General features: G+C 42.2%; 1 protein-coding gene across 1 annotated transcript in view; it reads left to right on the top strand.

Moving 5' to 3' along the window:
• kcnq1.2 (potassium voltage-gated channel, KQT-like subfamily, member 1.2) overlaps positions 1-16,716 on the top strand; it is a gene marked incomplete at both ends in the record, with an annotated part of 592,759 nt that overhangs the window by 24,209 nt on the left and 551,834 nt on the right. The window contains 3 exons of the mRNA XM_084060875.1: positions 11,450-11,576; positions 13,471-13,549; positions 15,726-15,822. Of these exons, the coding sequence (XP_083917001.1) occupies positions 11,450-11,576; positions 13,471-13,549; positions 15,726-15,822 (303 nt within the window). The remainder of the gene's footprint in view (positions 1-11,449; positions 11,577-13,470; positions 13,550-15,725; positions 15,823-16,716) is intronic.

The following is a 16,716-nucleotide window of genomic DNA, read 5'->3' as shown; positions in this document are numbered from 1 at the left end:
AACGCCACTTAACTCACCGCACGATTTATTATAGGTAACTATGACTAACCAAAATGACAAAAAAATATAATTGACAAAAACAATGAACTGAAATAAAAAAGAAAATTAAGCTTTTACAAACTAACTGAAACTACAATCATAGACCTAACGGGTCCATTTGGTTCCATTCGTACACTCAGAGTTAAATTAACATTGATTTTACAATATAAATTGGGGTCACAGAGATAATGCCATTAAATGGGGGTCCGTAGCCTAAAGCATGTCAAACTGGGGGTCCTTGAAATTAAAATGGTTGAAAATCGCTGCCAGAGCCATACAATCTTCTCTTATGGGGGTCCCTGGCATATCTTTTCAAATGGGGGTCCGCGGGCTATTAAGTGTCAATTTGGGGGTCCTTGACAGTTTGAGAACCACTGCTATACATAACACGTAGGCTAAATATTTGTTTTTTCTTTTACCATTGATTGTACAGTCCTCATTGTCCACTGTGGATTTAATGTACAAATCACCCATACTGCTGCGGATAGATTGTTGATGTGCAATCTGACTACATTTAATAGCTCATGTAAATGACAGGCAGTCCAAGTGCAGAGGGCCAGACAAGAACCTAAACCCTCTTTTGGTTTTACTTTTATTATCATGTTTTTGTAGGATCAATAAAGGTGTGTCCATCTATGCTGGATTATAGGGTTACAAGCCTATAGTAAAACCCTCGGTCTGTAATTAAGGATTAACATCAGTTCAACACACATGTCCACCAAGGGGAATTAAACATATATAATATATGTCCAATGATGAGTTCTGTCTGGACTTTATGAGTTGTGGTCTTTTAGTTTCACCGCAGTACTCTCTTTTATCCACATGATGGTGCTAGGAGATCTTGGCTGAGAGGGGACGCTAACCTCGCCATCTGAAACGTCCACCTAGGGTGTTGATAAGATCAGATATAATATATAAATTGATAATATAGATCCCCACAGTCATAAACATAAAACATAACAAATGGCTTTTACAGTAATGTAAGTGTAATTTTTTTAATGTACCATCCAGTGTAAATTTTGATGGCAAATTTGGTATTTACTTTTACTCATAGACTTTTGAATAAAATTCAATTTAGTTTTAGTCATGTTTTAGTCATTTCATACTTTAGTAAATATCATAAGATTTTAGTCAACTAAATGTACAGTTGATTTAGAAGACAACAATGTATTTTGGTGTGCTGTGATTGGTCCATTTTGTGTATCTCTCTGAGTTAAATACACACTGAGGATTTTACAGTGAAGTGAACGGACAGTGAAGTCCCAGCGATAATAACGTTTTCTAATCAAATAGGGGTCCATAGCCTAATGAAGGGATTCTCAAACATTGTCATGTCAGGGACCCCCAAATCGATATGTATTTGGCTGCGGACCCCCTATTTGAAAGGAGTTTGTGCCAAAGGATCCCCATGAGAGAAGCTTTGTATGTTACATTTTATTAATTATTAAAATGATCCTTTTTTTCTTCCTGAAATAAGGGGACCCCCTGGAACCTCCTCAAGGACCCCTCCTCAAGGCCTAATGCATATAAAAACGGGGGGTTCGTGAAATGAATAAGGTTGAGAATGTCTACTGTACTAGTGGACTGCAAATAAAGCTCTCTGAGGCCAAGCGTTTTAATGTATTCCATCAACAGTAGTGGGACCAGAGGACTCCCTACACTTACACTCACTCTGCTAGTAAATAGTGGTTTGTGTGGCTTATTGGACTATTAAGGCTGCTAAGTGACGCAATAAATCCAGGCCTTACAACAGGTAAAAGAAAATGATGTCCACGGTTTGGAAACACTACAAAGAGCTTGCATCATCCGTCTCTCGCCTGAGCGGCAGGCAAGCCGTGAATAGAAAAGCACACACAGTTATTACGTACTACATTGTGTACACAGCGCGTGTGCACACACACACACACACACACACACACACACACACACACACACACACACACACACACACACACACACACACACACACACACACACACACACACACACACACACACACACACACACACACACACACACACACACACACACCGCCCCATGAGCACTGGGGGCAATCAGAGGACAGGAGTGTACAGTGTGTTCTCTAAACTTTTGAACGTGCCCTTTCAGGATGCACCGTCAGAGTTACTCATTTATCTGACCCATGAAGAGCCAACGACTCTCTGTCTCTCTCTCTCTGTCTGTCTCTCTCTGTTTCTGTGTCTCTGTCTCTGTGTCTCTTTGTCTCTCTGTCTCCCTCTCTGTCTCTCTGTCTCTGTGTCTCTCTCTCTGTCTGTCTCTCTCTGTTTCTGTGTCTCTGTCTCTGTGTCTCTTTGTCTCTCTGTCTCCCTCTCTGTCTCTCTGTCTCTGTGTCTCTCTCTCTGTCTGTCTCTCTCTGTTTCTGTGTCTCTGTCTCTGTGTCTCTTTGTCTCTCTGTCTCTCTGTCTCTCTTTCTCTTTGTATGTCTCTCTCCCTCCCTCTTTATCTCTGTCCCTCCCTCTTTGTCTCTGTCTCTCTGTCTCTCTCCCTCCCTCTTTATCTCTCTCCCTCCCTCTTTGTCTCTGTCTCTCTGTCTCTCTGTCTCCGTGTCTCTGTCTCTCTCCCTCCCTCTTTGTCTCTGTCTCTCTGTCTCCGTGTTTCTCTGTCTCTGTCTCGCTTTCTCTTTGTATGTCTCTCTCCCTCCCTCTTTATCTCTGTCCCTCCCTCTTTGTCTCTGTCTCTCTGTCTCCGTGTTTCTCTGTCTCTGTCTCGCTTTCTCTTTGTATGTCTCTCTCCCTCCCTCTTTATCTCTGTCCCTCCCTCTTTGTCTCTGTCTCTCTGTCTCTCTGTCTCCGTGTCTCTGTCTCTCTCCCTCCCTCTTTGTCTCTGTCTCTCTGTCTCCGTGTTTCTCTGTCTCTCTGTCTCTGTGTCTCTGTGTCTCTGTCTCTCTGTCTCTCTGTCTCTTTCCCTCCCTCTCTGTCTCACCCCACCCCTCCCCTCCCTCCTTCCCCCTCTCCCCCCCTCTATCTCTCTCTCTCTCTCTCTCTCCCCTCTCCCTCCCTATCTATCACTCCCTCTGTCTGACTCACCAATCTCTCTCTCTCTCTCTCTCTCTCTCTCTCTCTCCATCTCTCTCTCTGTAGCTTCATTAGTCATGAACAGCAGTGGTCAGACTTATAAAGACACACTTAGTAATTCACCATTACTATTGGACTGTCGAATGCTATTGTGTGTGTGTGTGTGTGTGTGTGTGTGTGTGTGTGTGTGTGTGTGTGTGTGTGTGTGTGTGTGTGTGTGTGTGTGTGTGTGTGTGTGTGTGTGTGTGTGTGTGTGTGTGTGTGTGTGTGTGTGTGTGTGTGTGTGGGTGGGGGCGGGCGCGCGCATGCGTGTACACATGTATACACACGCATGTGTTGGTGTCTGCATGTGCAAATGATTACACATCCTTCTATGGAGGAAAGATGAGAAAATCAAATGTAGCCTTTGTCACCTGCACACAACTCATTCTGCAACGTGTGTGTGTGTGTGTGTGTGTGTGTGTGTGTGTGTGTGTGTGTGTGTGTGTGTGTGTGTGTGTGTGTGTGTGTGTGTGTGTGTGTGTGTGTGTGTGTGTGTGTGTGTGTGTGTGTGTGTGTGTGTGTGTTAGTGTAGTGTAGTGTGGTGTCATGGCGGTGTGTATCAGCAGTAGTAGCTATACTTAGAAAGTTCAGGGTTAGTTGACATCCATGAATCACAGGCTGCTTGTTTTGGATGGCACAGGACATTAGTCCTTCAGGATATTTGGCTTTCATAGGAGCAGCCAAAGTAAAGCCAGTCAGACCTGGCCGCACGCACGCACGCACGCACGCACGCACGCACGCACGCACGCACGCACGCACGCACGCACGCACGCACGCACGCACGCACACACACACACACACACACACACACACACACACACACACACACACACACACACACACACACACACACACACACACACACACACACACACACACACACAGTCACTCAGACTACAGTTGTCTGACACAGCCAGAGCTCTGAGCAGGAGCAGTGTCAAAGTTCAGTGTCAAAGTTCACTTAGCAGCAGCACCAACCAACCAACCCACAGAGTTGGTTAGGCATCAGGTCCCTGATGCTCCATTTACACTGGTTGCTACAAAGCTACAGGCTACCATTAATTTTCAATGGAAGCCAGCGACATTTGAAGACAGACACAACACGACGCCCGGTGTTTGTAGCTGCTACAAAAGCTGCAATCCAAGTCGAGCTGCCTTCAACTACAGCTACAAAGCTACAAAACGACCAACTATTGTTTGTTTGACCACCCCAGCATCCATGTTGTGGCGTTTTGTGGCGTTTTGTGGCATTGTGACGCATTTATTTCACCTAAACTTTTCCCCACAATAACATAAAACAGAAAAGCCACTAGTATAGAGCCATGAGGGACTCCGGTCAACCATAATACAGTTTAAGTGGTGAACCGTTTCCACTCACTTTCTCTCTTCACACAATTCCTGCTTGTAAAACTATAATTTCGTCAGCTATAGTTCTGTGTTCTTTTTAATATTTCCATTCATATGCTTCACACTCGTCAGACGCTGCGTCACTTTGTATCTTCTGTATCTTCTGTCGCTGCCTGTGTGAACGCAGCAAGCTGCACAATTGTTGTTGTCTGTTTGTTATTGTCTGTTGTTGATCAGACCTCATAGTTTATTTTAGGGTGAATGGCTGTGTGTTGTGGTACAGACCATTATAGTTATAACTAACCACTCTGTGATACCAGTTTGAGCCTGTATGTAGAACACTTTTTACCCAACCATGTGACTGTAATATCCGTTCCAACTGGGCCATAAGTGACATGATTTAATGCAGATGTATCTCCCTAAAATAGATGAGGAGAACCAGCAGGGGAGGTCAGGAAACCTGTGGGCCTTAACTGTGTTCAGCTGGGGAGGGAGGGTTAGATTCCATCTGTGGTTTATCAGGAACGCTTAGGTATAAGCCACCACGTTTTGGTAAATAAATGTATATGGGTTAGTGTTTCACTGTGTGCACTGATGCATTATGGTGTGTGTGTGTGTGTGTGTGTGTGTGTGTGTGTGTGTGTGTGTGTGTGTGTGTGTGTGTGTGTGTGTGTGTGTGTGTGTGTGTGTGTGTGTGTGTGTGTGTGTGTGTGTGTGCGCGTCTGTGTTTCACACTTTCACCTTGCATTTTAGACCGTCACTTGAAGCACTTCAATTACATTTTCCTCTGTCTTTAATGGATGAATGAATGAGCTTTTATTTCTGTGCCTTGTCTTCACGGCCCATCACTTAGGATGTATAAGACATTATAATATGTTACAATAACTCAAAGCCCAGTGTTGGGTGAATCACTGCATGCATGCTTTTATTCTCTTCTTGCATCTAGTTTCTCAAATAGAGGAGTTTAAATAAAGGAGTAAATAATGAATCCACTTTTAGACTCAGGCTTTGATTTTATACTATCTGACATTATTGCCCTGCCAGCCTATCACAGTGAAATGTATGCCTTTTGGAACACTTTTGTACTTTTGCAGAGTTGAATGTAGGATAAGTGATTTTCTTTGGTTAAAATAAGTGTTAAATAGCTCTATGTTCTGATATTAATCATTACTATAGACAGGAGTCTCCCTGTCTCTCCAGCTCTTTATTAAACAGAAAATGTATTTTCAGGGATACCAATTTTATCCAATCAGGATATTGAAAGTGATGACACAAATAAATGAGCAAACAAAATTGGAACTGGAACGCAGCTGATAAATGGGTACTCTCTCTTGATTGGCTGACATTTTGCAACCCACCTGAAAATGTATTTTCTGTTTATTAAAGAGCTGAAGAGACGGGGAGGCTCATGTTACTGAAAAAAACACTCTATAGCACTATGTACTATCACAAAATATTGCTTTAACCTTTTAACATAAAACGTGTTGTTTAAACCAAAGAAATATCACTTACACCTTTAAATGTGGACAATATTGGTAAAATAGCCTTGTGTGTTATCATCATTCATAGATCTTGAGTCACAGATGGCTGCAGTGGGGATGGCACAATGTTATATACTGTAGACCAGGGGTCTTCAACGTTTTCAGGCCAAGGACCCCCTAGCTGAGAGAGAGATGAAGCAGGGACCCCCTCTATATTGTATAAAATTGTGTTGCAAATTAAACTTTTTCTTTTTTTTAACTTGGTCTGCTATTTTTTTCCCTCTACACCAAACCTCTTTGCCAAAAATAGCAGATCTACAAGCTCACAACGCCTCGCAGTGCGAGGCGTTGTGAGCTTGTAGATCTGCTATTTTTGGCTAAAGTTCTCCTCAGAAATGAGATGCTAGTAGTTAATGTGAAAATAAAATCATATCACACAAAGATTTGGCGGCTCCCCTGTAGTAACTCTGAGGACCCCCTAGGGGTCCCGGACCCCCTGTTGAAGACCCCTGCTGTAGACACACAGCAGCAGTGCAGGGTAATAATGAAATGTAGTCTGCTGCTCTCCTCGTAGGGCAAACAATAATAGTGACATGGCTGGCCGCTCAAGTTCAACTGAACTGGACCTTATAGAGACTCACTGAACCATCTCTGTCTGTCTCTGTCATTCTTTCTGCCTGTCTGTCCCTTTGTCTTTATGTGTCTGTCTGTCTGTCTGTCTGTCTGTCTGTCTGTCTGTCTGTCTGTCTGTCTGTCTGTCTGGCTGTCTGGCTGTCTGTCCCTTTGTCTTTGTGTCTCTGTCTGTCTGTCTGTCATTCTTTCTGCATCCATCTCCCTTTGTCTTTACATGTCTGTCTCTGTCTGTCTGTCTGTCTGTCTGTCTGTCTGTCTGTCTGTCTGTCTGTCTGTCTGTCTGTCATTCTTTCTGCATCCATCTCCCTTTGTCTTTACATGTCTGTCTCTGTCTGTCTGTCCTGTGTCTGTCTGTCTGTCTGTCTGTCTGTCTGTCTGTCTGTCTGTCTGTCTGTCCTCTGTCTGTCTGTCTGTCTGTCTGTCTGTCTGTCTGTCTGTCTGTCTGTCTGTCTGTCTGTCTGACTGTCTGTCTAGTGTGTGTTCCAACCCGGTTTCTCTTTCTCTTGCTCAACCAACATGACTGTTGTGACAAATTTGCACATCAGTGCCTTATTGTCTCCGCCAGGCCGAAAGGCATGGCGAGAGAGTATGTTTTACCCCCTGTCCGTCCCTGACCTGGCGGAGACCTGTGCTCCGAGGAGCACTTTTTCTAGTTTCCATTTGGTTCTGAACATTAAATGAGCTCTGAGGGTCCTACTGTGCATCTGACGTGAATGAACAGGTCATTGTTTGGTGACCTGTTTTGGTGTGTGTAAGTGAGTGCGACGTGTGTGTGTGTGTGTGTGTGTGTGTGTGTGTGTGTGTGTGTGTGTGTGTGTGTGTGTGTGTGTGTGTGTGTGTGTGTGTGTGTGTGTGTGTGTGTGTGTGTGTGTGTGTGTGTGTGTGTGTGTGTGTGTGTGTGTGTGTGTGTGTGTGTGTGCGTGCGTGCGTGCGTGCGTGTGCATGTATACTGGGGTGGGGGGGGTGGTGGTATGTTGTTGCATCAGCAGTACTCACAGTATTGGGTGTCATACGGACGGCGCTCAGAGCAGCCAGTCCAAGCAATCAAGTTGGAAGGCCACCCACATGGCCCAGGGTCATTACCCAACACTTAGGTGGCTAAATATTATGGATACATGGTGGCCGCTGGGGGGGGGGCCTTATCACCAGACATTCATCCAGGTTCACAATGCACAGTGGTGGATAGTAACTAAGTACATTTACTCAAGTTCTGTACTTAGGTACAATATGAAGGTGCTTTTATCTAAAGCAAAAGTAGTTTAAAGGTAGGGTAAGGGATTTGCTTTGGTTATAATAAGTGTTAAATAGCTCTATATTGTGATAGTACTCATTGCTATAGAGTGTTTGCTCAGTAACAGGAGTCTCCGTCTCTCTCCTGCTCTTTATTAAACAGAAAATGCATTTTCAGGTCAGGATACCAATGTTATCCAATCAGGATAGAGAACTCAGACAGGATACAGATTAAACAAGTGAAATTGGAAGTGATAAGCAGACAACATTGGAACTGGAACACTTATATTAAGCTGATAAATGGGTACTCTCTCCTGATTGGCTGATGTTTTGCAACCCACCTGAATGTATTTTCTGTTTATCAGAGAGCTGGAGAGACAGGGAGACCCCCTTTTACTGAACACACACTCTATAGCAATGAGTACTATTTTAAACAAAAACCTTTTTGTTTTAAACCAAAAGATACTCCTCACCCTACCTTTAATTCCTTGATACGATACTTCTACTCCATTACATCTAAAGAGGCAAGCACATGCAACGCAGATGTACGTGTAGATAACCTGAGCGCATACACAGCCTAACAGGCGAGCAGGTGTAGAGAGATATGGAAGGGAGGGGAAAAAACAGTAACATGTCTGTCTTATCTGCTGTCCCTTTCCTGGAAATCAGTTAATCTCCAGCTCCAAGCGAGGCAGAAATGGCAACGTTGGCAACGTTGAACAATAGTGATCTTAACTCCCCAGCCTGCATATGGTCTCTGTCGGGTGGAAACCTCATAAGTCCAAAACTGTAACTTTTACGGATTCAAATTCAAAGGCATTAATAGTAGCAGATCTACAAGCTCCAAACGCGTGGCTCGCGGATCTGGTACTTTTGATGCTTTTGTGTGACGCTGTAGTATGATCAAGTAGGGCAGAGAGGTGATGCAACTTTGATGATGGAGAGGGCCACTATATTTACAAAGTCACTCCAGAGGGACACGTTGCATAAACTGTTGGGCAGCCACCTCTTATCCACTTCTTATTTCCGTATTTTAACTTTTTTCCTAAATGAATGCCGTACTTCTCCATTCTATGTCACACTAGCAGATCTACAAGCTCAAAGCGCGTCGTGCAGCGAACTTGTAGATCTGTTATTTTTGCTATTTTTGAATTGGAATCTAGATTTTTTTTTTTGCTATTTTTGAATTGGAATCCTGAAAAGTAACATTTTAATTTAATTTCAAATGCATTCAGTTATACTTATGTTAACTTAATTACAAATTACATCGGACATAAAAGAAGACAATAGAATAGTAATACTAGTCATTAAGCTACTAATATAGACTGAAGTCATTAAAGCGGGTCATGTTTGGATGTTATGAATCATAATAGCTGAAATCAATAATATATCACTATTCTGATATTAACCTGCGGCCCCCGGGCCGCCAGTTGTCCATGTATGAAGTAGGGCGTTAATTTTACGAAAAATAAATAAATTAGAATATGGAGATATGAGGTTTCTGCCCAACAGCCACGATACCCTGTAGGCAGTAAGTAGTGTTGTTGTTAGACATACTACGTGGAACCCTGCACCTTCAATCACTGAGCCATTGTGAACCCTGTCTGAATATGAGCCGTCTGTCATCACCGGCACTATAACTCTGCCTCCGTCTCCTCTCCTGTGGGTGGGTGGGCCTGCTTTACCTCCAGACCACCTTCCATTTCTCTCCTCCTCTGTCAACGTACCTGTCCAGACCCCCCACTTATATCAGAATGTCAAATCTTCTGTGATTGATGGTAATTGCCGTCGGATTATAGTCTTAACGCTGCTGTGATGATCAGCGCTGTGTCACAAATCATATCGTATGATTTGTTAGTTAGCAATGTTATCGTATATGGTCTCTGTCTGGTGGAAACCTCACATGTTCCAAAACTGTTACTTTTCAGGATTCAAATTCAAAAGTATCAAAAGTATCAGATCTACAAGCTCGAAACGCGTCGCTTCGCGCCGCGTTTCGAGCTTGTAGATCTGCTACATTTGATACTTTTGTGTGATGCTGCAGCAGTGGTGTAAAGTAACTAAGTACATTTACTCAAGTACTGTTCTTAAGTACAATTTTGAGGTATCTTGACTTTACTGGTGTATTTCCAATTCTCTGTACTTTTACTTCTACTCCACTACATCTCAGAGGCAAATATTATACTTTTACTCCACTACAATTATTTTAAACCCTTAGTTACTTTGTAGATTTTGATCATTATTACAAAACATACATTAACCACTTAAGCCCTATTTACATTTTCGACCATTTGAAAATAGCCGATCTACAAGCTCACAATGTGTCGCTATGTGACGCATTGTGAGCTTGTAGATCTGCTATTTTCAAAATATTGTTAAACATTTTATACATTTGAAAACTTGGCATTGAAATGGCACATTCTGCATAATGAGTACTTTCTATTTTTGGTACTTTAAGTATATTTTGATACCAATACTTTTGAATTCCAGACTTTTACTTGTAACAGAGTATTTCTACATTGCAGTATTGATACTTTTACTTAAGTACAAAATGTGATTACTTTTTCCACCACTGCGCTGTAGTATGCAGCGTCACAGGGCGTTAATTTACGAGAAAAACCCCCACAAAAGGTTAGAATATGGAGATAAGAATTTTCTGGCCGACAACAACGATATCCTTTTGAATGTGTTTTTTAAAATGTATTTTTTTACACCTAGTGAAAATAGCACATTGACAAAGCTCACAACGCGTCTCACCTACCTGTGGATTACACCAGGGACAAGTGACTTGGACTTTTTCTTTGCTCTTCCTCATGGACCTACTTGCAGATTAAACCAGTGTCAGTCAGTCTACTTTATGTGGATTATTATGCGGTCGACATGCACTGACATTTTGCACCTTAATCCCATATACAACACACTGACCTTTGTCTCTTTTTTTGTGTGTTTTCTAGCACCTTAACTAACGTTCATAAGTATATCATACACAATATATATCTGCTGCTATGCTCACACACCTTTATGTCTTATCTCAGAGACTTATGATTGCTCATTTGATTTAGCTATTTTGTCTCTTCTGTTTAAGACAGTAGGTAGCTGATATATTGCACTTTTACCTTAGCGCTAGGTATACTCTTGGTTGCTTGTTTTTGCAGAAAATGCACTTAATGCTTCTGGTGATTAGTAGTTTTCGTTCCCTACCTATGTTGAATGCACTTATTGTAAGTCGCTTTGGATAAAAGCGTCTGCTAAATGACTGTAATGTAATGTATGCACGAAAAAACATTTCACCCACTTTTGTAAACCTTCTGTAAACCTGTGATGTGACAATAAAGATGTTCACAGAGACTCGTTCTGAGCTTGTAGATAGACATTTTGTGAACGACACCGTCGTACGATGAACTATAAACTAGGGCTTAACCCATTAAGTCCTAAGTAAATAACGCGTTCCAGGTCTTAATGGCTTCAGTGGTTACGGTTTGTATATTTTCTCTCCGACCGGCATACAAGTAAATTATAACTCTTTGTTCTGTGTGTGTGTGTGTGTGTGTGTGTGTGTGTGTGTGTGTGTGTGTGTGTGTGTGTGTGTGTGTGTGTGTGTGTGTGTGTGTGTGTGTGTGTGTGTGCTCTGTCCTCCTACAGGAGATCGTTCTGGTGCTGTTCTTTGGCACAGAGTACGTGGTCCGCCTGTGGTCCGCCGGCTGCCGCAGCAAATATGTGGGCATCAAAGGACGTCTCCGCTTCATCAGGAAGCCCATCTCTATTATAGGTGCACCTGGTGGCCAAATCCTTTGTTCCTGTAGTGACCCACGTCATGTGATGCATATCACTAGCCTGCTCCACTCTAGACTCATGCTTTTTCCAAGCACACGTTTCACTGCTTGATAACAGTTGTAGCACTCTAATACCGCATGTTCAGTGGTGTAGAGTAACTAAGTACATTTACTCAAGTGCTGTAATTAAGTAAAAAATGTAGGTATTTTTTACTTTACTGGAGTTTTTTCCAATTTTTAGCACTTTTACTTCTACTCCACTACATCCTTCAGAGGCAAATATTGTACTTTTACTCCACTACAATTATTTGCAAATTTTAGTTACTAGTTACTTTGTAGATTTTGATTATTATTACAAAACATACATTAACCACTTCAGCCCTATATACATTTCGGCCATTTGAAAATAGCCGATCTACAAGCTCACAATGCGTTGCGATGCGACGCATTGTGAGCTTGTAGATCTGCTATTTTCAAAAGATTTTTGTACATTTTATACATTTGAAAACTTGTGAAATGGGACATTCTGCATGATGAGTACTTTTACTTTTTTACTTTAAGTATAATAATAATAATAATAATAGCTTGAATTTATATAGCGCCTTTCATAAACCCAAGGACGCTTTACATCAGAACAATGAACAACTAACAGACAAATGAACAAACAAACAACAAACAACTATATGCCATAAGCCTGAGAGAACCAGTAAGACTCCCTAATCGGGAGATAAGCGACCGTAGGTCACATGTATACAGAAGAGGGCTGTAACGGCGATTGGTTCCTAGTTGTGTGGGCAATGTATAGTTTTGTTTGGTGGTCTAAGAAATGTGGTGGCAGGCATGTTGATGACATGAGTGTACACATACTGTGTAGTGTGTAGCAATTTGCGTGTTTTTAGGGGCAAAACTGTAGGAGTAGTGGGCAAAAATGTGTTGTGAAAAGCGGCCTGAAGGTGGCGCTAGAAGAGGGCCATGTGAGAAATTAGGGGTGGGGTGTCCGCGTTGCCTTGGCGGACGAATAGGTACCGGCCGCGGCTCTCCCGGACGCTCCTAGCCCGAGTTACGGCATTTTATGTGAGCTGCAGTGGCAGGGGGTCCTCCACTGGGGGCGCCACCACTTTTGCATCCGTTCTGGAGCACCAGGAGTGGGTGGTCCCCGGGAATGCCCCGTGAGCAGCCCCGTTGGGGTGGTCATTTGGTAATTTGTCCACATGTGCTCATTTTTTACACTTGGGGGTCCCCGAGGCAGCTGGGGGTCCCTGGAGCTCCGGGGGTCCTTGGAGGGTGTAGTTTGGCAGGTAAGGAGTGTGTGTGCAAAATCTGGCATGGATCGGGGCAACGGGTGCGGAGATATGAGCAGGGCAAAAGTGTGACGGGACGTGTGTGACGGAGGGACGGGACGTGTGTGACGGAGGGACGCACGGACACCTGGAGCAGGTTTCTATAGTAAATGCGACCTACGGTCGCAATAAGTGTCTTTTCAAAGCAGCTTTAAAAGAGTCCAGTGTTGGAGCATGGCGAATCCCTATTGGGATGGAGTTCCACAGAGTGGGGGCTGCCACGCTGAAGGCTCTGTCGCCAAAAGTTCTCTTGTTACGTATATTGTTAAGTATATTTTGATACCAATACTTTTGTACTTTTACTCAAGTACATCTTGAATTCCGGTCTTGTACTTGTAACAGAGTAGTTCTACAATGCTGTATTGATACTTTTACTTAAGTAAAACATTTGAGTACTTTTTCCACCACTGCGCATGTTAAAGGCCTGTGTAAACATATTTATTTGTGTTTGTTTGTTTGTTTCTTGCTTGCTTTTTTTCCCTTCTTTTTCTTTCTTGCTTTCTTTCTGTCTGTTTGTTTTTTTATGTTTCTTCCTTCCTTCCTTCCCCAGATTTGATAGTGGTCATCGCCTCAGTCATCGTGTTGAGTGTGGGGTCCAACGGCCAGGTGTTTGCCACGTCTGCAATCAGGTATTGTTGACATTTTGATGCAAATTGTTGCAAATATAAACGTTCTTCATTTCTATACGTACAAACGTTATGCTAGCTAGCATTGGCGCTCTAGCCAATCTGATGCGTTGCACTGCTACAGTACGCCTGCTAAACCACAGCCATCCAGGTGAAACACCTGCTTTTCAGTGAGTCCCTGGATATAGTAGATTTCTGTTCCTAAAGGTTTTTGGGACGTTATAAGCAAGGGATAATCAATGGGGAGCAGGTCATGGTTGAGGAATAGACCTGCTCCCCATTGATTATCCTGCTTATTACACGGCTACATAATAAAGACATTAATAATTTGACCCAAAAGTAACAAAACAAAGGATTTCATTGCTTACGGTAATTAAAGGTAGGGTAAGTGATATTTTTTGGTTAAAACAAAAAGTATTTTGTTAAAAGGTTAAAATACTATATTCTGATAGTAATCATTGCTATAGAGTGTTTTTTCAGTAACAGATGTCTCCCCGTCTCTCCAGCTCTTTAATAAACAGAAAATACATTTTCCGGTAGGTGTCAAAATCTCAGCCAATCAGGAGAAAGTACCCATTTTTAAGATTAATTTGTATAGTGTTCCAGTTCCAATTTTGTGTCTGCTCATTTCTTAGTGTCATCACTTCCAATTTCACTTGTTTAATCTATATCCTGATTGAGTTCTCTGTCCTGGTTGGATAAAATTGGAAATGAAACTGAAACTGAAACGAAAATGCATTTTCTGTTTAATAAAGACGTGGAGAGACGAGGAGACTCCTAATACTGAACAAACACTCTATAGCAATGAGTACTATCAGAATATAGAGCTATTTAACACTTATTTTAACCAACGCAAATCACTTACCCTACCTTTAAAGTATTACATTAATTTATGCCAGGTGTGTCCAGTGTAACGCGCTTGCCTCGGAAAACAAGGGGAAGTGTTGATAAAATAGAATAAATATTAGGTTTACTGCATTGACTATTTCTCGCTGCAGTTCAAATGTTTTCAAAAACATTCATGAGAGCAATGTTTATCTGTAAATGACACTGAGTGTTTGTTTACATGGTGGATACGACACAAAATCAAGCAGCGCAGATTGATATCACATATCAGCTAAAGGTGCTCTGAGCCTTTGATTAGACAGCCGTCTGTTCAGCGGTCATTATTCAAAAATAACATGCAGCTGAATTCAGTGATTGGCCAATCAGAATCAAGCATTCAACAAAGTTGTGTAATAATCGTAATTAAAATATACAGTAGCAACTCCTCTATTAGTCATAATGAAGGTATGAAGGCTACTGGCCTGATGTTATTCTTTTGTGCTGTGAGGACCTTATCCATATACTGGATATATATATATATATATATATATATATATATATATATATATATATATATATATTGTACCCAGGGGAGGGAACACACCCTGCCCCACACTCACACTTTAAAACCTAGGAGCTGCCCAGTACAACGTGGGGGCGGCCATAGCTGAGTGGTTAGTGAGCCCGCCTAGGGAACCAGAGGCCCTGGTTGCCCCAGGTTCGATTCCAGGCCAGGCCAGCATATGTGTCGATGAAATGAAATTTGTCCCTGAGCAAGACTCTTAACACCTAATTGCTCACAGGTTCTCATTGGAAACAAGACCGCAAGGACTTTCATGAATGACCTGTTAAAAGGAAAGGAATTACAACCACAGTCTTGGGTTGGGGGTTCAGTGCCTTGCTCAAGGGTACTTCAGTGGTGTTGGGGGAGGTGTGAGATTCTGATTCTGATTCTGATTCTGATTCTGAGTGGTGACCATTCACTTCCCCTCCCAGATCAAACCGGGAATCATTTGGTTACAAACTGGCTCTTCTAACCTTTATAGACATACTGTTTGTTTTGGAGTTCAGTATATCTGTTTTTCATGACACACATTTATACATTATGTACCTGTGTGTGTGTGTGTGTGTGTGTGTGTGTGTGTGTGTGTGTGTGTGTGTGTGTGTGTGTGTGTGTGTGTGTGTGTGTGTGTGTGTGTGTGTGTGTGTGTGTGTGTGTGTGTGTGTGTGTGTGTGTGTGTGTGTGTGCGTGTGTGCCTGCGTGTGTTTTCATTGACTAATTTGATTACATTTGCACCCTCTCAGAGTTAAATCAAGACTCAGGTTTTGACACGTTTTGTTTTGTGTTGATCAGAGGGATCCGTTTCCTGCAGATTCTGCGCATGCTGCATGTGGATCGACAGGGAGGAACATGGAGACTTCTGGGATCTGTAGTCTTTATCCATCGACAGGTACAGTACCATCATAAACCTGAACCATCTGTAGTCTTTTTTCTTTCTTTTTTTTCATCATTCGACTAAGAGATTGGACTCAGACTCCTCCACTGATTAGTCGACTATTCAAATAATGGAGGTCAGGCCTAAAAAGTACAATACGACCATAAACCTGAACGGATGGAAACATACTAAAAGTCTTAATAGACTAATTGTCACGGGAATCATTTTTTGTTGATTTAACTCATTCACTGCCTGAATTATTTCTGGCCGCGTTTGCCCACTGCCAAGATTTTTCATTGAAAAAAAAAAGTACTCAGGAGCCGAGATACAGAACTTTTAAGTTTAAAGTTAACAAGGAAGTGGATGGGAGTCTAGATCTTCGAAAAATCATATCTCCTTGGTCTTTGGGTCAAATAAAAAATAAAAAATGTAAAAAAAAAATATATATAAAATAAAAAAATGTAAAAGTCGTTTTAGTCGTTCTAGGCAGGGAATGAGTAATAGCCATTAAAACAGCCATTGCTGCATCGTACCACCTTTGTCAGGATGGTGAGTTTGAGAACTGAACATTCTAATGTTGATTTGAAGTTATAGACTGGCAGAATAAAATAGTTATACATTTATGCACTTTAAAAGATGTGCATAAAAAGACCAAACCAACGTCTTGTTGATCAAATTGAAGTGACACAGGGTTACCTTGACAATGTATCTATACCAGGGGTCTTCAACAGGGGTCCGGGACCCCTAGGGGGTCCTCAGAGCTACTATAGGGGGTCCGCCAAATCTTTGTGTGATAGGATTTAGTTTTTTTACATTAACCACTTGAACCCTAGAATTCATTTTCTGAGGGGAACATTAGCCGGAAATAGCAGATCTACAAGCTCTCAACGCCTCGCGCTGCGAGGCGTT

This window comes from Gymnoscopelus microlampas, assembly GCF_963454915.1.
Source record: "Gymnoscopelus microlampas genome assembly, chromosome: 6".
Taxonomy (NCBI): domain Eukaryota; kingdom Metazoa; phylum Chordata; class Actinopteri; order Myctophiformes; family Myctophidae; genus Gymnoscopelus; species Gymnoscopelus microlampas.
The sequence above is the reverse complement of the archived record's forward strand: the minus strand, read 5'-3'. Positions and strand labels throughout refer to the sequence as shown.